Source organism: Pan troglodytes, chromosome 9 (assembly GCF_028858775.2).
Source record: "Pan troglodytes isolate AG18354 chromosome 9, NHGRI_mPanTro3-v2.0_pri, whole genome shotgun sequence".
In the NCBI taxonomy this organism is placed as follows: domain Eukaryota; kingdom Metazoa; phylum Chordata; class Mammalia; order Primates; family Hominidae; genus Pan; species Pan troglodytes.
In genome coordinates, this window is record NC_072407.2 from 120578076 (window position 1) to 120602624 (window position 24549).

General features: G+C 52.7%; 1 protein-coding gene across 38 annotated transcripts in view; it reads left to right on the top strand.

The window, feature by feature from the left end:
• The window catches only part of PHLDB1 (pleckstrin homology like domain family B member 1), a 51653-nt gene extending 27165 nt beyond the window's left edge, over nucleotides 1-24488 (top strand). For 9 of the 38 annotated variants that reach the window (XM_054662749.2, XM_054662747.2, XM_063783448.1 and 6 more), the window contains 18 exons: nucleotides 1350-1478; nucleotides 1820-1975; nucleotides 5322-5432; nucleotides 5593-5682; nucleotides 6292-6435; nucleotides 8036-8206; nucleotides 8674-8814; nucleotides 10220-10360; nucleotides 10505-10607; nucleotides 11080-11124; nucleotides 11789-12083; nucleotides 12168-12258; nucleotides 14410-14556; nucleotides 16520-16636; nucleotides 16888-16990; nucleotides 22059-22144; nucleotides 22314-22346; nucleotides 23143-24488. In XM_054662749.2, the coding sequence (XP_054518724.1) occupies nucleotides 1350-1478; nucleotides 1820-1975; nucleotides 5322-5432; nucleotides 5593-5682; nucleotides 6292-6435; nucleotides 8036-8206; nucleotides 8674-8814; nucleotides 10220-10360; nucleotides 10505-10607; nucleotides 11080-11124; nucleotides 11789-12083; nucleotides 12168-12258; nucleotides 14410-14556; nucleotides 16520-16636; nucleotides 16888-16990; nucleotides 22059-22144; nucleotides 22314-22346; nucleotides 23143-23283 (2244 nt within the window). In that variant the 3' untranslated portion in view covers nucleotides 23284-24488. The other 29 variants (XM_063783453.1, XM_009424292.5, XM_009424294.5 and 26 more) reach the window with 21 other exon arrangements.
• The last annotated feature ends 61 nt before the right edge of the window (nucleotides 24489-24549 follow it).

Consider the following 24549-nt stretch of genomic DNA (forward strand, 5'->3'; position numbering starts at 1 on the left):
GACCTCTCTGCCAACATAGTGGCTACCCTTCCTAGCTTTCCCTTGAGGCTTCCCAAATTCAGATACCCATCAGAGGTTGGTAATGGGTAGCCCCTACTCTTCTCCTCACTCCTGAGCCACCTATAACACAGGGTATTTTAAAGGCTGAGTCCAAGGATGAGGAAGCACCTAGACCCCAGGAACTGGCCTGATTAGGTCCTCCTCTCTGGGGATGGGTAGATGAGTTGGGTAGAGGGATGGGAGTGACTGGGTTCAGCACAGGGCCTCACTCCCAGGGATAAAGCTCAGCATTTCAGAAGGAACCTGCCTAACCTCATTTCCCACTGACCTGGAGTTTTTTGGAGGCCTAGACTTCGCTTTCTCTGTGGGGAAGAGAGGTTATTCGAGGCTGTGGTAGTGATGGTGGTGGTGGTGATGGTGGTAGTGATGGCAGTGGTGTGGAGGGTTCACTCGGCTTCCCTCCCCTGCCCTCAGCCCATGGCTCCACTCTGGCTTTGGAATCAGTAATCACAGTTTCTCCTCTGCCTGTCCTTTGAGGGGTGACTCACCAAACCCTCCCCTCGTCCCCGTTCCCACCCTCAGAGGTGTCATCTCACCCCAGACAGAACCGTCCACCCCCTCTGTACCCACTCCTGGGACTCACTACCATGGAAACAGCCCGAACTAATTGCACCCCTCATCCCTGAAGTTCAGCCTGCAGGGCCAACACCCCACCCCGACCCTGGGCAGGAGGGGAGGGAGGCCAAGGGTGTTGGGTTGGGGTCCCCTCTGCCACACTGCTTTAACATCCTCAGCTCCTGATTGACGCCCAACCCTGGATTTAACCCTCACCATCACTACCCTTTTTCCCTGGGTTAAATTTTGGTCTCTGGGCTGTAGTAGAAGGGGAGGGATGAGAGCTGGAGGCTCTGTGATGCAGAACCAGCCTTGACTGGTTTGGAGAGAAAACAGAGGGCCTTTTCTCGAGACCTACCCAACAATTTCAGTTCAAGGGACTTCAGGAGACCAAAATCTGTGCCCTGCCCCCACACCTCTGCCTGTGTTACCTCATCCCCTGCACCTCTGACTGCCGTGTTACCTTCAGCTCCTGGCCTTGGGCCCTCTCCCTCTTCACCTCTTTCCCTCCTCACTTTCCCTTTCTGCCCTTTTCTTTCTCCTCACCTGGTTATTCTCCTCTTTGATTCCAGCCTTTTTTTCTCCTCTCTCAACCCCCATTGCCGACCCCCATTCTGTCCCGCCCTGGCCGCCCTCCCGCGCTCCCCTCCCGCCGCTGCCGGGCCGGAGTTGAGGAGTGTGTGTTCTGTTTCTCCCCTGTGCCCCGCCCTCTCCCTCGCCCTCCCGCCGACCAGGAGAGGGCGGAGCTGGCCGCGGGACGGAGGCACCTGGAGGCCCGCCAGGCGCTCTACGCCGAGCTCCAGACGCAGCTCGATAACTGCCCCGAGTCAGTGCGGGAACAGTTACAGGAGCAGCTGAGAAGGGTCAGTTCCACCGCCCCCCCTCCCCCGGCCCCGCGGGCCACGCCCCAGAAGGAAGAGAGGAGAGCGGTGGGACGGGACCACCTGGCCCCTGCAGTACCTGCCGGACACCAGGGTCGGTGCTGCGGTTTGGAGGGAACCGGGAAGGTTGGGGAATCAGCGCTCCAGGCCATGATGCCCGCAAAAGGGCAAGGCCAAGTACAGCGGGAGCTGGGGGGAGGCAGGTTTCTTACCCAATTTCCCCGGGTCCAGCCCCATACAACGCATGCCCCTGTGGCCTGGTCTTCCAGGCCCAGAGTGGCATTGCAAGCACCACCCAACCCCCTTTGTCACTGTCGTTGAAGGAGGCAGAGGCCCTGGAGACTGAGACAAAGCTCTTTGAGGACTTGGAGTTCCAGCAGTTGGAGCGGGAGAGCCGCGTGGAGGAGGAGCGCGAGCTGGCCGGCCAGGGGCTGCTCCGGAGCAAGGCTGAGCTGCTCCGCAGCATCGCCAAGAGGAAGGTGTGCCCCACCTCGTTCCCTGCTGCGTGCTGTTGGAGGCCAGTGACCTGGGTTTGAATCCCAATGACCTCACAAAAGTTAACTTCGTCTTTTGTGCCTGGATTTCCTTGTCTGTAAAATGAGAATTATAACAGGTTGTTGTGAGAATTAAACAAGATGTAAAGACAGAATAGGATGTGATTGTAATGAGCACTCGGTGAAGAATAACTATTATTATTAAGCTCTGACTCCCCTCAGTCTTCCAGTGGAAAGTGGATTCTGCTCCCATTCAGAGCTTGGCACTGGCCCAGCAGGAAGGTGAAAGATGGAGGAGGAGGAGGCTTGCCCCTGTGCTTGCAGAGCTCTTGTCTGGTGGAAGTGCTGGGACACACAGAAAGATTTGAGATCTGGATATTAGAGCCAGCTAGGGGCCCTAGAAAGGGCATTCATTTCGGTTCCAGCCATGGCTCAGTCCTGCCTTGGCTGAGCTATAAAACAAGGGTTATTGGGTATTGTGGCCTGGCCGGCTGTGACACGCTAGCTAGATACTGTGATCATCTGCTCCTGATCTCAGCCAGACCACAGGATGGTGGTGCAGGTGACTGTGTATGTTTGGGGAGTAAAGCTGGGAGGAGGTATGTGTTAGTAAGGGTTGGGAAGAGGTGAGGGAGGGATTGGAGAGGATGGCTCAAGCAGCTTCCACCCTTGTGGCTGAAGCTTGTGGCCATGCACATGCACACATGCATGTACATTTTGCTTGGCTGGAGTTAGTGTGGGGGAAGTGAGGGTGGTGAGATTGGGGAGGGGTGTCTAAAATTGGTGACGTAGGGGATTTGCTGGCTAGCCTGGGGTTGGTGGTAAGTGGGGAGCTGCTGGACTTTCCTTGAGTCCAGATCCCATGCTTCTCTCCCTGAGCTGCTGTCTTACAAACGCACTTTCTGGATGTAAGACTGACTGATGAAAGGAAGGAAGAAAACTGACACACCTAAGCACATGGGTGTGTGTCAGGCACCTTGCTGGGAGCCTTCCTTGGATTACCTCATGCTGTCCTTAGGACGGTATCACAAGACAAGTGCTGTTATTCCCATTTTATAGACAAGGAAACTAGGAGTAGGAGAAGCTACACATTTTGCCCAAAGCCTCCCATTATATAAGCTTCAGAGTCAGAATTGGAACCCAGGCCTGTTGGCCCAAATCCCACGTTCCTTCGACTGTACTGCACTGAGGCTGGGGTGGGCACTTCTCTAGCCTCTTCCTCTTTCTTTCTGGAGGGAATGCGGTAGGGAGCTGTAGATCAGCTAATCTCATCCCTTTGGGGTTCTGGTGAGTATAAGCTCCAGGGAGTTTGGGAGGGCTTGGCAGTAGTGGATTCCTCTTCCCACACCCACCCTGCCTCCTGGGAAACCGGAGCTCAGCCCCTAGGACCTGGGGTGTCACATTCTTCCCCATGCTCCTCCTTAGGAACCTTATCCAGCTTTCATCCTCAGACCCTAGTGTCCCACCCTAGGCTCTGTCTGCCCTGGTGCCCTGTGCTCCCCTGCCCTTTCCACTCTGATTCAGAGTGACTCAGAGTACTGGTCTGGGAGTCCAATAGATGATTCTAATCCTTGCTCTACCACTTAGCTGGCTAAGAGATCTTAGCTCCTAAATATGTTGGTGTTCTCACCTATAAAATGGGTATAAATGCACCTGCCTCATAAAGGAGCTTATTAAATTACGTAACAAATGCAAAACATTTAGCAGAGTTCCTGGCTCCTAATGGGTTCTTAGTAGATGGCACCTCTTGTGGTGAGGATTACTGCCTAGCCTACTTTGTTGTTGTTGATTTTGAGACAGAGTCTCGCTGTTGTCGCCCAGGCTGGAGTGCAATGGTGTGATCTCACCTCACTGCAACCTCCACCTCCCAGGTTCAAGCGATTCTCCTGCCTCAGCCTCTCAAGTAGCTGGGATTACAGGTGCCCCCCCCCAACCCCACACCTGGCTAATTTTTGTATTTTTGGAAGGGGTGGGATTTCACTCTGTTGGCCAGGCTGGTCTCAAACTCCTAACCTCAGGTGATCCAGCCTCCTCAGCCTCCCAAAGTGCTAAGATTACAGGCGTGAGCCACAGCGCCCAGCCAGCCTACTTTGGTCTTTTCTTGGACTGACCCCAGATTTAGGACATCTCCCTTCTTTAACTCTTCCTTTCCCATGATTTGTTCCTAAAGATGGTGGTTTAAGGCCGCCTTCTTCAGGAAGCCCTCCTGGGATTAACCCAGCCCATTTTTCCCATCTCTCATCCTTCCCCCTTGCTTACTATCTTTTCATTTCCTTTTAGCACATGATTGTTGAGCCAGGTACTGTTCTAAAAGCCCTATTGGGGGTATAAAGACAGAAAAGACAATGTGGATCTTACGTTTGGGGCAGGCTGGTGGTGGTGGTAACAGATATATTCACAAATAACAATAATAAAGGCAGATGGTGATACAGAAGAATGTGAGCACAGAGGAAGGAGCAAAGAAATCGGCAATCAAGGAAGGCTTTGGAGAAGAGATAGCATTTGGTCTAGTCTTAGATGATAAGTAAGCTCTTGATAGGTAGAGAAGATTGGAACAGCTCTTCTGGCCTAAGGAAGCGACATAAGAAAGGCCTGAGAGTTTACAGCTACACAGCTGAGTGTACAGTGTGGCTGACTGAGCTGAAAGGACATGGAGGCTGTAAGAGGGAGGGGAGCTGCAAAGGGTTCGGGAGCCCCGAATGCCTGGTAAGGAGTTTGTGCTTTATCCTGTGTGTAATGAGGAGCCACTGAAAGATTTTGAGGAGAGGCATGATCTGACCTTACTTGTGGATTTTTTAAAAATTATTCAAGTAATATTCCTTTTTAGAAAGTAATTTTTCTTTTTAGAAAGATTAGAAAATTCAGATAAGCAAACAAACCTCAAAGTCATCTTAGGAAGATATTTGTGACAGTGTGGAGTGGATCAGGAAGTTGAGAGAGTGGAAGCAAAGGCTGGTGAGAAGGTCCAGACCAGGGAAGCAGAGGGCCTGGATTTGGGTAGTGGCAAGTGGGGTTGGGACAGGGAGAATGAGGCAGATGGAGTGTCTCTAGGCTTTGGGACCCATTGGTTGTGGGGTAAGGGAAGGGAGATTTGAGGATCTGAGTGGTGTGCCTAATGGCACAGGGGTCATTGGTCAAGGGAGGGAGGGAGGCCTGAGGGAAGGAGCCCACATGGCAGCCTGTTTTCTTAGGGTGAGTTGAGGCCAAGCAGAAGAGCTGGTTGATCCCCTTCACCTGAGCCTTGAGTCTCTGGGCAGGAGAGCCAGCTAGTTCTCACCTTGGGCTCAGCCCTGTCTCCCCAGGGCCTGATCAACCACCCCATCTCCTTTAGGAGCGCCTGGCCATCCTGGACAGTCAGGCTGGGCAGATCCGGGCTCAGGCCGTGCAGGAGTCAGAACGCCTGGCCCGGGACAAGAATGCCTCCTTACAGCTGCTGCAAAAGGTAAGGTCCCTGAGGTTGGGCCGGGAGATTTGGAGTAGGGTAAGTGGGAGGGGAGTGCAGAAGGGCTGGGGTGTAAATGTGCTGGGGTGGAGCACAGGGCCCCCCTCACACAGTCTCCTGGCTCCCACTCCTCTTTGACTCTGCCATTCTGGGCTCGCAGGAGAAGGAGAAGCTGACTGTGCTGGAAAGGAGATACCACTCACTCACAGGGGGCAGGCCTTTCCCGAAGACCACATCGACCCTCAAAGAGGTATCATGATTGGATTAGCCGCAGCTTCAGGCCCAAGGGGTGTCCTGGGAGGCTCTGAGTAACACATGGCACTTTCACCCCAGTAGATGAGGTTGTGTGGGGGCATCTTCCTGAATGGGAGAGATTTGAGGAGGAATGGCCCCAAGCTCTGGGATTTGATTTTCCATGGCTACCAGCTGCCTCTGTTTAGTTGCCTCTGGGGTTCCCAGGAGCCCACAGATTTCACTGTTTTTGGTGGCTAAATATATGTGGGGGGACTCAGGGGCCTGGGTTGGGTGGGTAGACAGCTCAGAGGCTTGGTAGGGGCTGGGCTGGATGGACTCACCTTGAAGGGGAGCATAGGGATATAGGGGTGCTGATCCTGGGGCTCTTGGGCTTCAGTCCTGAGTTAGGCATTTGTCTCAGAAGAGGATATTGAGGCCCCTTAAGTGGTTCTTCCCCAAGTCTGTATGTCTGGTGTGTGAATTCCAAATAGAACATATCTGGTTTACCAACTTCGTTCCCTCCCTCCCTCCCTCCCTGCCTCACTACACAAACAATTTAGGCCTGCGGTGGGGAACTGGGCCAAGTGTGAGGGATGCAGCCCCTCACCGTGTCCCCTCTCTGTAGGCTGAGCTGCTCATCTCCGAGTCCTCAGAGATGGGGCTGGGGACTAAGGCTCTGGGCCTTTTCCCAGGGTCTTCTCAGGCTGGGGCCTCCTCTGTCTCTTTAACCCCACCTGCTTCCACTCTTCTCTGCCCCAAAGCACAAGAGGTAATCACAGCTAACTGCGTGCTCTGCTTTGCCCACTGCCTGTCTGCCTGCCCGCTGAGCCCCTGCCTACAGCTCCTCCCAGGGCTTAGCTGAAGGGCATGTGGTGATAGTTTCTTGGCTGGCCAGAGTTTGGGAGAGTGTGTGCGAGCATGCCATGCCGCCATTCCATAGAGTGCCTGGGCAGCCCATTGAATTGCATATTTATTTGCCTATATTCTGCATGCCATTCATTAGTTCTCACAACATGCTGGACCCTCTGGCTGACTTTCCTTTTCCATGACCCCAGAGGACAACCTGGTTCTAGAGCTAGGCCTGGATGGGCCCCTTGGGTAGAGCAGGCTTATGATCCTGCGCTTTGATTCAGCATGCATTGTGGAGGTCTACCATGCTCCCAGCACCCAGATAAGCTCAGTTTCTAAGGACAGGTGATGAATACGACAGTCCCTATCCTCCCAACCCACAGTTGAATGTGTTGGCATCTTTCCAAGGACTCACCTTGGGCAGTGGGCCCATTTTTCTGCTAGGCTTTTAGCTGTTCTTGCTAAGGCCTCTTTCTCACAGCCCATCTTGCTCAGGCCCTGGTGATGTCTCCACCTTCCCCCACCTGTTTCTAGCTCCTGCCCAGGCTGATGGGGTGTGAGGGGACCCTGGGGAATGGTGTGACTGGTGCTCAATGCTGCATGTGTGTGCCCCACTGGGGACTGCCAGGTTGTTGGGGACGGGGAGGGGGTCTCTGGAAGCTGGGTTCTGATCCTCAGTGAACTCTTAGAAGGCCTTCTGTGGGCTTCTTTGCCTGCCCCCAGCCCAGGGCGAATTCAGGCATGGGCCTTCAGGGTCTGCTTGGGGCAGGACTGGATGCCAAAGTGGCTCTTTAAGAGTGGAGGGCAGGAGGAGCCTTCAGACAGTTGGTTCTGCTGCCCTTTTCTGGTCTCTGTCACTCCCTGCAGCCATCTATGGGCATAGCAGGCATCCTACCCCTGCCTTGGATTTTGTATTGACATGGAGTGATGGCCCTGTGGCCTGGCATGGAGTTTGGGGTGTTGGGCACCTTGTTGAACCCTGTTAACCCCTTCTTTGCCCACCCCTACCCCTTCTACTGGGCACCCCAGGAATATGTGACCCTGGCAGAAGTTTTCCAGCTGTGTTCCCGCTTGGACCCCTATGCTTCTGCCACTTCCCCCAGTGTGCTCGCCCAGCCCCTGCCTGACAGTGAGGTACCAGCCACCGAGGGTGCCCACCAATGCCCAAGGACCTCTTTATGGATGGCCTAGATTCCCCCTTGGGCCTGGGTGGAGCTAGGGGGACAGAAGGGTCTGTGTTCGACAGTGAGGGAGAAGGGCAGCCTGCATAAGGGGAGGTTGGGAGTGGTTTCTTTTTTTCCCTGGGGCCTTGGGAGCTTTCTTTAGCTCCTATGGCCTCGGGAGGGGCACGCCTTCTGCTCTAGGATGAGGGTGTCGAGTTGAGAGGACTCTGGCTTTCCTAGGCTGCAGGCTCTGTACTTTCTGCCCTTTCCCTCCCTTCCCCTGTGGGTAGGGCCATCTCATGTGTTCTGGTTCCATTAACCTCTTATATTCCCTCCTGTGTCTGGCCTTGCCCCAAGTACGTGATGCTTGAGCAGCTAAAGGTGATGCGGGGCACCTCGCCCATGCCCCCAGCCCCTGTGCCAGGCCTTTCTCCCTGGGCCTCCGCCTCCCGGGACCTGGTTCCCACCACCTGCCTTCCTCCCATGCTGCCCTCCTCCTCGTTCGCTTCCATCACGCCTTCACCTAAGGTTGGTGGTTTGTGAGTTCTTGCTACCCCCACCCATGACTGGTGTGCTCTGTGTGTGTTTTGCTCCTGCTCACCTGGCCTCTTGGCTCTGGGCCAGCCCAAGGGGAGTGCCCAGTGCCTGCAGGCTCTGTCTGGTGGCTGGTTTCATGGCTGGTGTAGCACATGTCTATGGTCTGGAAGTTGTACCCTGACTGTTTCTCTTTGCCCTTAGTACATTCAGGGCAACTGTTGTCTCACTGTTTTTCTCTTCTTTTTCTTGATGCTCTCCTTTCTCCCTTCCTTCCTCCCCTTCTTCCTTCACCTTCCTGTCCATTTCCCTGATGTGGCCTTCCTTTAACCTTCCCCTTCCTTCTTCCTCTTCTTTCTTCTTTCTCCCTTCTCCTGCCTTTTCCTTTCCCTTTATTTCCTGGCCTTTCCTCTCCATCCTCCCCTCCTGTCCCCTTTTCCCCTCCCCATTCCCACCTCCAGATGGAAAAGCTGCTGCTCCCTGCTGTAGACTTAGAGCAGTGGTACCAGGAGCTGATGGCCGGGCTGGGGACTGGCCCCGCTGCAGCCTCCCCTCACTCTTCTCCCCCGCCTCTGCCCGCCAAAGCTTCCCGTCAACTGCAGGTAACCCCTCCTTCACTGCCCGTCCTCCCCAGCCTTTGCACCTGTCCACTCTGATACCTCCTGCCAATCCATCAGCCACACAGTACCACCTTGAGTGGAGGCGTCAGCCCAGTCAGGGCAATGAGGGCACCTCTGGGCCCTGAGAGGGTCACTCCTTGGGCAGCCATCCTGGCATGTGGGCAACCGGAGGGCCAGCCTCCATAGTCTAAAACTATCTGATTGAGTGTCTGGTGGAAGAGGATTCTGGAGCTGTGGTCAGTTTGGGATCTGTTTGGTGCCCTGTGCTGAGCTAGGCTGTGGGTCTGGCCTATGCTTGGCAGCCCCCAACACCCGGAGCTTCTCACCCAGTCTGGGGGCCTGACAGGCTCTTGGGCCTGTGGCAACTGGAACTAGTGTGTCCTGGGAAGAACTGCCAGTATTTTTTTCTCCTGGTCTCTCCAGCAGTGACACTTGGAAGCAGAAAACAAAGGGCAAAGACTCTGAAGTGACAGCCTAAGCCTCCTCAGAGTTGCCATGGAGGGCGTGGGCCTACCTGAACCTGCAGCAAGCAACTGACCATGGGGTGGGAAAGGGGGCTGGGCTAGTCTTCTCCTCAGGTTTCCTCCACTGACCTGCTACAGTGCCTAAGATTGACCATTTAAGATCACCCCTTGAGTGAAGGCACTGCATCTGTAAGACTGTGACCTCAGCTAAAATTTCATGTTTCCTTGGGGAGCAGTTTGATCATGTAAGACTTCTACTGTGTACCCAGCTGGTTAGAGACTTTAACGTGTTTTGATTCTCTGATCATCATCATAGGCCTTTGAGGTAGATGAAGTTAACTCATTTTATAGATGAAACACTGGGGCCTAGAGAAGATAAGTAATCTCTCCAAGGCCACACAGCTAGGAAGTAGCAGAGCTTATGCCAGGTCAGGGTTTGTGACACTAAAGGCCATATTCACCACATGCTAGTGCTGCAGGGGAGCTTGGCCATTATTTAGTCTAGTCCTACCCCCTTCTTTTGCAGATAAGGAAGCCAAGGCCCAGAGTAGGGAGGTGTGTGGCCCAAGGTCACACAGCCTGTTAGTGGCAGAGCTAGGACCAGAGTGAACCCAGCTTCTAGTTGGTCTCCTGCACAACTGCCTGACTGACATTAAATCCTTTCATGGGTCTGTTTACAGGTCTTTTCTTAGACCCAGGGTTGGGCTAGGGATTGGCCCAGGGAGGAACAGCCTGGAAAGGAGAATTGGCAGCTGCCAATAGCATCTGGCCATTGGGCTGGCTCAGGAGGCTTGTTGTCAGAGCCAGAAGGCCTCAGAGGCCTAGTGCCAGGGCGGTACGTCAGATCACAGCAGACTAGGTGACATGGGGGAGGTGGCCAATGGGGGAGCCAGAAATCACTGGGCACTATCTTTTCTTTCCAGGTTTACCGCTCCAAGATGGATGGCGAGGCCACCAGCCCCCTTCCCCAGACCCGCAGTGGCCCCCTCCCCTCCTCCTCTGGCTCTTCCTCCTCCTCCTCCCAGCTCAGCGTGGCTACCCTGGGGCGTAGCCCCTCCCCAAAGGTCTGAGGACAGTGGGTGGGGCTGCACATGTGGCTGGGGATGGAGACTTCCACCCTGGGGAGAGGCCAAGACCACCCATAAAAGCCTTGGGAATGGGGGTAAGGGCCTTCTGAGCCCAGGTCTGAACTCTCCATTCCTCTGCAGAGCGCTCTACTCACCCAGAATGGCACGGGCAGCCTTCCTCGCAACCTGGCAGCCACACTGCAGGACATCGAGACCAAGCGCCAACTAGCTCTGCAGCAGAAGGGTGAGTGACTGCCCCGCCAGCCCACCTGCTCTCCTGAGGGGACCCTGGGTAGTTGCCATGCCTCCTCTATGCTCACACCTTTCACAGGATGTTTTTCCTTTAATTGGGATCTAGGCAAGAGCAGAAAGGATTTAGAGTGGGTACCTAAAGAAGAGCTTCCTGGATATTTATCTAAAGCCTTCAGGGCAGGAGACTAAGGGCTTAGGGGGCTGTGACATCTTTCCTAGAGAGCCTAGCCAATAAGGGAACTGCTTGTTGACCTGAGTCGGGTTAGACATTGCCCTCTCTGGAGGGAGGGGATGGATTTGATGACTTCTAGAAATGGTTGCCTGAGATATTGGCTCTGGGGACCCAGGAGTCCTTGTTGCTTGTGTGCAATTTGGTTGTTTTGAAAGCCCATGTCTGTGCCTCTCTCTCCTCTTACCCCCTCTGTGTCTCTACCGTACCCTCTGCCTGGGGTCCCCCACGCCAGTCGAGTCGCTTCCCGCCGAGCCCCTCCCAACCGACGACCCAGCAGGTAGAACGTTGGTCATAGAGGGCATTGCTTTGGCCAGGCAGCCCCTGCCCTGGCATCAGCATGATGTGTCCTGCCCAGGTCCCCACTGCCTGCAGGCAGGGTCCCAGGCTGAGCTGGTTTGGGGTGTCTGCTGGCCTCACCCCTCCAGCTGGCCTCTCTTCTGCTCTCAGCTGTGCTCTACCGTGTCTCCCCTGCCTTCTTTCTTGCGTTTGTTGCTTTTGCTTCTGCATTGCAGGGGGGTCTGCATTGGCAGTCTGGGTGCTCATGGGGTTTCCGCCATCTCTTCCTTCTCCCTTCTCCAGCAGGCAGGGTGGGTGCATGTATCCTGCCTAGACCTACTTAGGCCTTGGTTGTGAGCTGGAGCCAACTGGCTGTCGTGTTGCCCCAGCACTACTTGGGTAGGTTTGGTGTCCTATGTGGACTCAGGGTGCGAAAGAGCACTGAAGCCAGACTGTGCGTCTGTGGCCGGTTGTGCAGGCGACTGAAGCATTGGCAGAGCAGCCAGGCCTGGAGCTGCAGGGGCCTTAGGGAAGCTGCGGGGAGAGGGGGCTGCTCTGTGTTAACCTCTCCCTGCTTGCCCCTCCCTCTGTGTGTTGTGCTGCCAGTGGCCTGCTCCTTAGCTGCGTGGGGAGCCCACTGTGACTCCCATCTGTCTCTCCTTCAGGACAACAGGTGATTGAAGAGCAGCGGCGGCGACTGGCTGAGCTGAAGCAGAAAGCGGCAGCTGAGGCACAGTGCCAGTGGGATGCCCTTCATGGGGCAGCACCCTTCCCAGCGGGCCCCTCGGGCTTCCCCCCTCTCATGCACCACTCTATCCTACACCACCTGCCTGCGGGGCGGGAGCGTGGGGAGGAGGGTGAGCACGCCTACGATACGCTGAGTCTGGAGAGCTCTGACAGCATGGAGACCAGCATCTCCACCGGGGGCAACTCGGCCTGCTCCCCTGACAACATGTCCAGGTACACCCGACGCCTGGGCCCGCAGCCTCCCTCAGCCACCGCCTCAGCTCCTTGATGCACCTCGTCTTCCCCTTCTCTCCCCAGCGCGAGTGGTCTGGACATGGGGAAGATCGAGGAGATGGAGAAGATGCTGAAAGAGGCTCATGCAGAGAAGAACCGGCTCATGGAGTCGAGGGTGAGTCTGACCTGGATCGAGGAGGCAGAAGGTGTTGGGGCACAGAGCTACCTACTGCATGTCAAGGGCCTGTGCTCCACCCCAAGCCCTTCCACCCACATTAGCCTTGCCACATTCCCTTGGGGTAGAAAATGTTTTAAAAGGTTGTATTCTGGCCGGGCGCGGTGGCTCATGCCCGTAATCCCAGCACTTCGGGTGGCCGAGGCAGGCGGATCACGAGGTCAGGAGATCGAAACCATCCTGGCTAACACGGTGAAACCCCGTCTCTACTGAAAATACAAAAAATTAGCTGGGCGTGGTGGCAGGCGCCTGTAGTCCCAGCTGCGCGGGAGGCTGAGGCAGGAGAATGGCGTGAACCCGGGAGGCGGAGGTTGCAGTAAGCCGAGATCGCACCACTGCACTCCAGCCTGGGCGACACAGCGAGACTCCGTCTCAAAAAAAAAAAAAAAAAAAAAGGTTGTATTCCTCAAACAGGCTTAGGGAGGCTTGGTTTGATTACAACTTCATAGCTCTTAGGAACAGAGAAGGCAGCATAGTAACCATTCTCTAACCAATAATTTCCTGTATGGAAACTTCCAGTTTTTGCATGTTTACTTCTGTAGACTTTTTGGCAACTACAGGAATTTTGATTCCTGTCTACCCATATGGCAGGCCATTCCTCTTGGGGCTGATTAGGAAAAGCAGGAACTATGAGTGAAGTATAGACCAGAAGAGGAGGCAGATGTCCAAGTCAGTGTAGAGGTGTTGGCAGGGGAACCTTGGGAGCAGAGAGGGCTGACAGCTCCTTCACTTGGGCACGGAGCTGGGATTCAGCAAAGAGGGACCCATGGTTTATCCTGGGCATAGGCAGGCTGATGAAATGTGTGCCTAGGAAGGAGGATAAATAAAGGATCTGCAGAAGCTGTTCTGTGTCCACCATTGGAGGCACTCTGCATATTTGAGATGAGAGTGGGACGCAGAGAGTAAGGTCAGCAGTTTGAGGGATTTAATAAAAAACAGATACTGACAGTCTGAATGGAGGACCAGCCAGAAAAGAATGCCTCCTATCTTATTTATGTCTGAGTATGGCAAATGTATAAGCATCTCCTGGCAAATGTGGGGAAAGGAGATTCTGCTAAGTTTTGAGCTGGGAAGAAATAGTAAATGGGAGTTAATGGTATAGGAGGTCTTTATTAGTAATTAAGACATATAAAGCATCACTGACATGCTCTGTATTTAATTATTTGTTTTAATGACTTCTAAAATCCTTTTATAGTGGCTTTTATAAGTTCAGTTCTGACCTTAGTCTCTAGTCACTTTTTTCCCATAAAGTTTGAAGTTCAATAGCAAATGTTTCTAATTTGAAGTTTCAGAAGGCCTTCAGTTAGTGATTAGGAAAGGACTATATATTAGCTGTCAAAAAAAGTTGTCAAGATAACCCATGTTGCGAGGATTCAGATACAACTGTAAGAGCCCCATTTATTTTTTGAGTGCTTTCCAACTGGAATCAGTGATGGGCATTTATCTACATGATCTAATTTCATTTTCACTATAATTCCAGGAATGGGCATTCTTAACTTCATTTCACAGATGAGGCAACTGAGGCTTAAAAAGTTTAAATGGCTGGGTGCGATGACTCACGCCTGTAATTCCAGCACTTTGGGAGGCCGAGGCAGGCGGATCACCTGAGGTCAGGAGTTCGAGACTAGCCTGGCCAACCTGGTGAAACCCTGTCTACTAAAAATACAAAAAAGTTAGCCGGGCATGGTGGCAGGCACCTGTAATCCCAGCTACTTGGGAGGCTGAGGCAGGAGAATCACTTGAACCTGGGAGGCGGAGGTTGCAGTGAGCGAGATTGTGCCATTGCACTCCGGCCTGGGCAACAGAGTGAGACTCAGTCTCCAAAAAAAAAAAAAAAAGTTTAAATGATTTTATCAGGATCACAGAGCCCATAGTGGTAGCGGGGCCAGGGTTTGAAGTCAGGACAGTCATGCTTAAAGCATTTCTCTTTAACCAGCCAGGGCTCTTGGAGAGGGTGGGCTTTGAAGATGATGCCTCCTCATGCCAGACTACCCTGAGGTGGATGCCTCCTGCAGCCCTGCCCAGGTGTGACGAGGGCCAGTGGGGGGAAGAGGATGGCCATAGGTGCTGACCCCTTGGCTTTGGGGGCAGGAGCGGGAGATGGAGCTGCGGCGGCAGGCCCTGGAGGAGGAGCGGCGGAGGCGTGAGCAGGTAGAACGGAGGCTGCAGAGTGAGAGTGCCCGGAGGCAGCAGCTGGTCGAGAAGGAGGTCAAGATGCGGGAGAAACAATTTTCCCAGGTGAATGGGCAGTGGGGCACAGTGGTGGTTGGTTTGACGGTGAGGGCTGTAGAGAAGTGGGGAGATCCCAGGGTTTCTGTGTTGGGCTGTAAAACCTGTTCTACTCCAGAAAAGATTGCTGTTGGCTTAATACTAGCAGAATTCTACCTGGGACTCATTGACCCCAAAACAGACGCACCAGGACTATTCAAGTTGTGTGTGTGTGTGTGTGTGTGTGTGTGTGTGTGTGTTTGTGTGCTGGGGTAGTGGGTTGTAAGGATGTGGCAGGCCACCTTGCAGACATCCGGGGTCAGAGAAGAGGGTCTGGACAGGCATCCCAGAGATGGGAGCTGGTAGTCAAGAATCAGAGTGGCTCCCCTTGGCCTCTCTCCAGGGCCTCAGATCCGCTTCATGAGCCTGCACTGCACCTTCCCTTCTGCTTCCCCTGCTGCCCCTCCTGCATGTGGAACTTCAGGGTGTGCTGGCCCACACCCCACAGGAGCTTTCAGCTCCAGTCCCCACCATCAGTGGATGACCTCACTCTGACTTTTGGTTTACATCTCCAAGACAGAATTGTACTAGTTTCTCTTCGGGACAGAAATCCTTCCTTGCCCAAAAGCCAGCCCTACCCTTTCTCCTTAAACAGGAGACTTGAGCAGAACAATTGAAAGCAGAAGGAGAAATTGGTTTGGGCTGGGAAATCTGCCCATGTCTCTGGTCCCAAATCCTAACTCCCACAACCCCCCATGAGAATCTGTAGGACTTAGATAGGCTGTCCCTTCTGATTAGTAGGCTTCCCCAGGTTGGGAGTCCCCTGGAATCTTTCCCAAGCAGTGATCACAGTTCCCTCATTTCCTACAGTGCAACAAAATAAATCCTAAGGGATAGGTCAACTGGATTGGGTTTGGGAAATAATGAGAAGGGGCTGGGCACAGTGGCTCACGTCTGTAATCCCAGCACTTTGGGAGGCCGAGGTACACAGATCACTTGAGGCCAGGAGTTCAGAGACCAGCCTGGCCAACATGGCAAAACCCCATCTCTACAAAAAATACAAAAATTAGCTGGGCGTGGTTTCACACACCTGTAATCCTAGCTTACTCTGATGGCTGAGGCATGAGAATCGCTTGAATCCAGGAGGTGGAGGTTGCAGTGAGCCGAGATCATGCCACTGCACTCCAGTCTGGATGACGGAGTGAAATTCTGTCTCAGGAAAAAGAAAAAAGAAGCTCTGTGAATTTTACCCCCGTGGTTGGAATATTTGTAAAATGCTTGGTTTCCCTTTCCTGCTTCAGTCAGTGACTGTTCTGGGAGTCTCTCTTCTAGCCCCTGTCCTGGGGCTCAGGCATTGCTGCAGTGGCCACTGGTGTCTGGTGTGGGAGATGGGTAGAATCAGCTATCTGTGGGGTCGTGTGTTTTGTTTTTTTCTTTAAATAATATGTGATGTTTCCTGGCCATTTTAATGTTCTTCTGGGACAGGAAGAGTAGAAAAATATTCCGGTTGACTGAGAATTCTAGTTAGTATCAGAGGTAGAGTAGACCTTAGTAATTATCTAGTTCAAAGCTGGTGTTTTACATGGAAGGAAACTGAGGCCCAGAGAAGGGATGTGACCCAAACAAGGTCCCATGCGAAGTCAGAAACTAGATTTCTTATTGGGCTTTTCTTCCCAGACCACGTTCATATCTGGCCTCTTGCTTTATTCTGTTTGGCTCAGGAGGGAAAGGAGGGGCAGGGCAAGACAAAGATGCCGTGTCTTGGTCATAGGTGGGAAAACTGAGGCACAGAGTGACTTCGCAGTTTGCCCGGCCCTAGGTAGAGTCAACATAGGCATGGTAGGTCTCCACTTTTGCCATAAGCCCTGTGGAGCCACAGGTTAGGGAGGTGTGATGTCAGGCTGTTGGGGTTTAGAAGTGAAGCCAAGGGGCCTGGACAGGGGAATAATGAGGGAAGAGAGGGGACTCTCCTGACCCTCCCTCTTGCTCCCAGGCACGACCCCTGACCCGCTACCTGCCAATCCGGAAGGAGGACTTTGACCTGAAGACACATATTGAGTCATCGGGCCATGGTGTTGATACCTGCCTGCACGTGGTGCTCAGCAGCAAGGTACAAGGCGTGTGTGGCCCTGGGGTGCTGGGGAGAGGGAGAATTCCGTGGTGAGAGGCACCTCCTGGGTCGTTGGAATAGTGGCGTCAGTCTCTACCCTCACCTAACCAGATCTCTGTCCCAGGACCTGGTGTGCTGGCCTGAGGAGATGTTGGGGACAATCCCCCATGAATACAGGCACAGGCGATGGCACACACTTAAGGCTTAAGGGCTGCATATTTGGGTCCTTCCTTACTCCTGCTTCCCACCAGGTCTGCCGTGGCTACTTGGTCAAGATGGGCGGCAAGATTAAATCATGGAAGAAGCGCTGGTTTGTCTTCGACCGGCTCAAGCGCACCCTTTCCTATTATGTGGGTGAGTTCCCACAAGGCCACCCTGGGGGCCAGCTAGGATCCCTGGGCTCTGTTACCCAGGACGGCTGGACTTCTAGAAGGAGGCCAAGCTTCCAAGTAGGGGACCAGAGTCTTGGGCTAGGCTTTGCCCTCCTTCCCTGAAAATGTACACAATGTACCTGGTTCACCTCCATTTTTGTGTTCATTCATTCATTCCTTCATTCAGCAATGTTACTAAGCATCTAGTAAGTTCTAGGCACTGTTCTAGGCTCTGGTGATGAGTAAGATGGCCACTGCTCTCTCATGGAGCTTATAATCGGGGAAGCAGACGAGTGATAACCACACACAATGAGTATGCTGATAGGAGACATCCAGGCACTGCAGGAGCATGGGGTCTTATGGTCGGAGTTGGGCTGGGAACTCCCCCTTGGACAAATTCCATCAGAGACTCCAAGACAAGCAGTTGAACAGTGCCAAGGAGTGCTCAGGATAGCCCAGGAACAGGCCGACTAGACCCTCTTGCTCTCTCAGCTGTCTCCGTTCCAGCATCTAGCCTAGTTTCCCATCCCTGGAACTCCCTTGTACTTTTCCCACTTGGAGCGTGGGATGCTGTGTTATACCCTAGTCAGGAGGAGGTAAGGTATGCTGCAGTAACAAGAAGTCATAAAATCCCAGTGGCTGGACAGGTGCAGTGGCTCACACCTGTGATCCCAAAACTTTGGGAGGCCAAGGTGGGCAGATAGCTTGAGGCTAAGAGATTGAGACCAGCCTGGGCAACATGGTGAAACTTTGTCTCTACTAAAAATACAAAAATTAGCTGGGCATGGTGGCATGCACCTGTAGTCCCAGCTACTCGGGTGGCTGAGCACGAGAATTGCTTGAACCCAAGAGACAGAGGTTGCAGTGAGCCGAGACTGCGCCACTGCACTCCAGCCTGGACAACAGAGTGAGACTCTGTCTCAAAAAAATAAATTAAAAGGCCGGGCATGGTGTCTCATGCCTGTAATCCCAGCACTTTTGAGAGGCCGAAGCGGGCAGATCACGAGGTCAAGAGATTGAGACCATCCTGGCCAACGTGGTGAAACCCCGTCTCTACTAAAAATACAAAAATTAGCTGGGCATGGTGGCACGCGCCTGTAGTCCCAGCTACTCGGGAGGCTGAGGCAGGAGAATTGCTTAAACCCAGGAGGCAGAGGTTACTGTGAGCTGAGATCGTGCCACTGCACTCTAGCCTGGCGATAGAGCAAGACGCCGTCTCAAAAAAAAAAAAAAAAAAAATTAAAAAGGAAATCCCAGTGGCTTACAAGTACTAGGCTTCCTTATGCCCAATACATGTCGACTGCACATTGTGAGTTGGTGGGGGCTCTGCTGTGCATCAGCGTTGTCTTTGCTTCAGCATGGCTTTTGGGAACATTTCTGGCCACAGTGGCAGAGGGAAAGAGAGGCTTAAGTGAGCCCGGCCTTGGTATTAAATGTCCTAGTTGGGAAGTGACACACATCATTTCTGTCCAGAAGTCATAGATGGGGCTGTCTGCCAGTCACACAGCCTCACCTAGCCACACAGCTGGGAAGAGCAATCCTGCTAGGAGCTCAGAAGAGGGGAAAGGGCTGCAGAGTTTGGTGCCAGAGATGCTCAGGTCTGGAGTGCCCACTTCCCCCCTAACCTGGTCCCTGATCACCTGCTGGCCCCTCTAAGAAACCTTCCCTGACCACCCTGGGTCCTGGGTGTTTTGAGGAGGCAGGAGAAACAGAAGCACAGGTGTCCCATGTTTCTCTCTGGGCCAGGAAGGTAGAGGGACTAGGGACTTTGGAGGGGAAGAAACATGCCTGGGGAAAGGAGTTCCATTTTAGGCATGTTGAGATTGAAGTGCCTCTGGGACATCTAGGTTTAGGAGGATGGTCAGTATTAGAGGTGGAGTAATAGTTGAATCAGGTGGAATAATAGTAATAGCAGATCACCTTTATCAAGCACTTGCATGAGCCAGGCGCTGTGCTAAGCACTCTGCATGCATCATCTCATTAATCTTTGAAATAATCCTATGAGGGAAACACTATTTTTATGCCATTTTACCGATGAGGAAAATGATGCTCAGAGAGGTTAGGTAAATTGCCCAAGGTCCCACAGCTCCTAAGAGACAGAGATAAGACTGAACCTGGGCAGTCAGACTGCAGAGCAGAGAAGAGGGGAGGGAGAGGGCCGAACCATGGGGCAGGCCTATCCGTGTGGGGAAGGAGAAAGAGGAGAGACCAGCAGAGGGAGAAAGGGCAGGAGACAGGAAGCCAGCACTAACCACATGCCAGGTGCTGGGCTGGTGCTTGGCATATGTGGCCTTAGTTAGCGCCTGTGGAACAAAAAGACTAAGTTCAGATGGCAGGAATAGAAATGGGAGCAGAAACAGGGAAGGAAGCCAGCCAAAGGAGCAGACATTCACAAGCAGGAGGTGTCACCAGCAGTGATGGATGCTGCAGGAAGGCCAAGAAAGATGTGGCCCAAAGGCTGTTAGACTCAGGGATGGGAGCTTGTCAAGAGAAGGCTTTCTGCTGTGCATGGGGCCAGGAGCCAGATTGCACAAGATTGAGGATAGGTGGGTGGTAAGGAAGCGGAGGCAGGAGTGTGTTACTATTTCCTGTGAAGGAAGGGATGGGAGAGAACAGGAGCTGGAGGGCTGAGCAGGCCCAGAGCCAGGCAGGGCTGGTCCTTTACCAAGGAGGAAATGTCAGAAATGGGCCTGTGGCTGGGTAAGGGCCATGGGTGCCTTGCCTATTCCGCTTGGACCCTCTTCCTGCCAACTCGATAGAAACCCCCTCATTGCATGGAGTCCAGATTACGTATTATCTCTAGGAAGCCTTTCCTGACCCCACCTTACTAGGAGTGATTCCCACCCTCCTCTGAACCCCTGCATTATCCAGCATCTGTTTTTCCATGTGACATCAATCCAGGAGTGTAATGATATAATAACAGTGCCACGTTATGTGCCACACACTGTGCTGAATACCTTAAATGTGTTCTTTCATTTAATACTCATGACAACCTGTGATGCGTAGGTGGTCTCATGGGGTTCCTAGCCATGCCTTTAGTAGCTATTTACATAGCTGTGTGTCTGTATTTTCCTCACTGTGAGATTGTAGTTTCCTAAGAGAAGGGTCTCTGACTTCTCTCTGAATCCCAGTGTCTAGGACTCATTCCTTCAGTATTGGGTACCTACTGTGTGCCAGGCACATAGTTGTTTGTGTTGGGGGAGGTAGACCATGGAATGGATAAAGGAGGATTCAGATTCAGCATAAGTTCTATACAGAGGAGCATCTGTGCTGTGGGAACACAGGAGAGCACAACTGTGCACTGCAGTGGTGACATTTTGCAATGGGTCTTGAAGATCGTTTAGGAGTTTGCCAAGGAAATGGGCTGGAGGAGATAGTTCCAGCATACAGAGTGTATTATTAAGGGAACAGTGAGAAGCTCAGATAGGACTTGGGACTCATGCAGGGGAAGGTTATGATACAAGGCTGGAGGGACATGTTGGCAGCAGTCCGTAAGTTGCCTTTACTAAGCTGCAGAGGTCGGGGAGAGGAGGAGCACTCGGGAAGGAACTTACTTCCAGCCGGCACCATTGAATTTAGTGATTCGCGTGACCTCTCCTGTAGGACGCAGGCTCACTGTTAAGGATGTCAGCTGTAGCATCTGAGCAGTGCCACAGACAAGTTGGCCCAGGCCCTGTGCTTTCCCTTGACAGGGATCCTGCCCCTTCTCACTGAATGGTCACCTCTGCTCAGTAGTTTGCCCCTTTCCTGCCACCTCTGACCTCCAGAGGCTATATGCTATATGTATATGCTAACTGCTCTGTACACATCAAGGGAGTGTGCTTCCTATCTTTTTTTTAAAAAAATAGGTAAAAGTATTCATATAGTTCAAAAATAAAAAATATATAAAAAGGTTTAAATTGAGAATTATGCCCCACCCACTACAGTAACTAATTTTATAAATCTCTTGTGTATCCTTATAGAGTTTCTGTAGGAGAATATAAACAAATACTTTTTCTTGCACAAAAGGTGGCATACAGTACATTCCTTTTTTACCTCCTAATGTGTCTTAGAGATCATTTTATATCAAATTTATCTATATCTAGACATTATATCTGGGTATAAATTATAGACTTATTTCTGAGTCTGTATCTGTATCAGATATTTCTTTCTTTCTCTTTTTTTTTTTTTTTTTTTTTTTTGAGACAGAGTTTTGCTCTTTTTGCCCAGGCTGGAGTGCAGTGGCGTGATCTCAGCTCACTGCAACCTCCGCCTCCCGGATTCAAGTGATTCTCCTGCCTCAGGCTCCCGAATAGCTGGGATTATAGGCATGCACCACCACACTCGGCTTATTTTTGTATTTTGAGTAGAGACGGGGTTTCACCATGTTGGCCAGGCTGGTCTCGAACTCCTGACCTCAGGTGATCCACCCTCCTCGGCCTCCCAAAATGCTGGAATTATAGGCATGAGCCACCATGCCTGGCCTATATCATTTTACTTAACAGCTGTATTTAGTCTTCCATGATGTGACACACACTAACTTATTAACCAGTCTCCACTTGATTGATATTTTGGTTGTTTCCAATCTTCTGTGACTGCAGACAATACTATACTTAATAATCTTGTGTGTGTTACTTTGTATATGTGAAAGAGAAATTCTCCTAAATGTAAGCATTGGATCAAAAGATAAATGCCTTTCTAATTTTGATAGACATGGCCAAATTGTTCATAAGGGTTTTACCAATTTATACTCCCACATGTTGTTAGACTGCCTCCTTCACCATAGACTTGCCAAAAGTGTGCTGTATATTTGTTGTATGTTTTTGTCATTGGGGTAGGTGAGAAGTGGTATCTCAGTGGAGTTCTGATTTGTATTTCTCTGTGATTATGAATGAGGCTGAACATTATCCATATCTTTAGGATTCTGTATTGGGTTCTGTTTGGGGGTCTTGGGAGACTAGGATATTCACCCCATTTCCCAGATTTGGAAGCTCAGGCCGTGGAGCTCCACGTAAATGGAGCTAGACCTGAAGTGTGACCGGCTCCATAGCCCACCCTTACTTGCTTTGCAGACAAGCATGAGACGAAGCTGAAGGGAGTCATCTATTTCCAGGCCATTGAGGAAGTGTACTACGACCACCTGCGCAGTGCAGCCAAGGTCAGGGATGGAGGGCACCAGAGGGGGGCCAGAGGGACAGCCATGGGGAAGGGGTGGCCTGGTGGGGCTCTGGGAGCAAAGGCCTCCAGCCTGCCCTCTACAGAGGCTCCAACCCAGTCCTTGTTCTCTTTGTCAACTTTCTCTTCCTTTCTCCCTCTCCCCTTCCCAGAAGAGGTTTTTCCGCTTCACTATGGTGACTGAGGTACCCCTCCCCACTTAGCTGTAACCAGCACATTAACACCTCCTGTACCCGACTCATCCCTGACCCTTGACCTCCCCTTCATCCCCCTCCCTTCCCCCAGGCCCAAGGGAGGAGCAGAAAGCAGGTTGCAAAGAGCAAGAAGCTCCTGTGGGCTTGGGTGCCTCCCTCTCCTTGTTGCCTCCCTCTCCTGGAAATGACAGCAGGATGTCTCCCCATGGGGGTCTGGTGATAGAGAAGGGATGGCCGGAAGGGGTGGAGGGGACCCTTAAAGACTAGATTTGATAGGGAGAAATTGATAAACAGGAGATATTTGAGGCTGGGGCCTGCTTCCCTAATGCAAGTCAGCCTTCCTGCCACCAACCCTCTGGTGCCCACCCCAGTCCTGATCTCTGCTCCTCTGGGGTCCCAGGGCCTAGCATCCTACTTGTTGCTTTTTCTGTCTGCCGCTGTTTTGCTGAGAGGAAACTCTGGTCCTCACTGGAAAAGCCTTTGTGTTTGATCCTCTTGATACTCACTTTTGAACCTGGGGCGCCAAGGACCAGTGCCCCCCTTGTCAGGGTATAGCTCTGTCAGGGTCCAGGGAGTTTAGAGAGCCCAGGACTGCTGTGGTGTGAGAAGGGAACATTTCAGCCTGGGGCTCACATGGACTGGTAGGGTCTAGGCTCTGGACCTATTTAGGACTAAGCTCCAGGGCTTTCTAGGGGCTGGGAGGGGAAAGGGCAGATAGGGAGGCAGGTGAGAATATTCCTGGGCATGGGTGAGCCCCATCTTAGACCTTCCTCTCTTCCTTTGGCAGAGCCCGAACCCAGCCCTCACCTTCTGCGTAAAGACCCATGACCGACTGTACTACATGGTGGCCCCATCTGCAGAGGCCATGCGTATCTGGATGGATGTCATTGTCACAGGGGCTGAGGGCTACACTCAGTTCATGAACTAACTGCCATGGGCCTCCTGGCAGAGCACAACTGGGGCTTTTGTATAAGAAGACTTTAATATTCTGTAAGGAGCTTGGTCCTGTGAGTTTCTGGGCTCTGGCCTCCTGAAGAACCAGCCAGAAGAAGAAAAGTAGAGGTGGCTTTGCTGCCTCCTGGGAACCCAGAACTTGCAGTAACCCTTTAGGGTCCTGCCCCAGGCCCAGCCAGGGCTGAGGAGCTGTCACAGAGAGGGCCTCAGCTCCGACCTGACACCTGCTCTCCCCAGCCTGTTTTCTCTTTTCTAAAAGACAAATTATGGTACCATAAGCTGCCAAAGATCCCCTCCTGCCTCAGACCCCTTTGCCAGGGGCTTTGGGGGCTGAGCAGAGCCACATCCAGAGTGGGGTAATAGCTCAGGCGGCCCGCTTCCCATTTCTCAAACCCCGCTCTGCCCCATTGTTCTCCTTTCCCTTATACTTTTTATTACCTTGCTCAAGGGCCAGAGATCTCAAGTGTCAACCTTGAGGTCCCAGCTCCATCCCCTAGTTGCAGACTCATCACCATGGTTACCATAGTGACTGCTTCATTGCCATGGTTACATACTAATTGCTGCAGCTCTGTGGCCCAGCCCACTGCTTCAGCTGTGGGCCATCTGAGGGTACGTGCCATCATCTCTCCAGCCCAGGCCCCTGGGCATCTCATGCTGGGGGGAAGGGACTGAACACCTTTTTCCTTCCCCCTGCCTGTGTCTTCAGCCCTGATGCACAGGCTGCCAGCCCCCCAGTCCAGCCCTCTCCCTTCCACTGGTGCCTTGCTTAGAGCCAGAAGGGATGAAGCCGGGGGATCTATGGAACAGAGGAGGAGCGATGCAGTTGGGAGAGGAAGCTAGAAGGGTTATGGTTGGAGTTCTGTACAGGGTTGAGTTTCCGACAGGGAAAGAGGATTCCTCCAATGCTCCTAGAGAGAAAGCCTGAGCAGGAGATGATGCAGCAGAGGGGAAGGGCCCTGTGGTGCCGCCGCCCTTCCTTCAGCCTCCGAAGGGTGATGGAAATGGAGAGTGGAGGACCAGGCCTCCAGCTGTCTGGCCTCGCCCTTCACGCCTTAACACTAAGCCCACCTCCCCTGCTCTCCTTCCCAGCATTGAGCCCTTGGTTGCCTGGGCCCAGGCTGGGGGTTTTCAGTATTTGTAAGCATTTCAGCAGAACAATAAAGCCTTTGGACTACGGAAGTGAGTGGAAGGCCGGAGGTGTGGGGCTTGGCGCTGAGGCACTTGGGGATAGGTCTTCCCT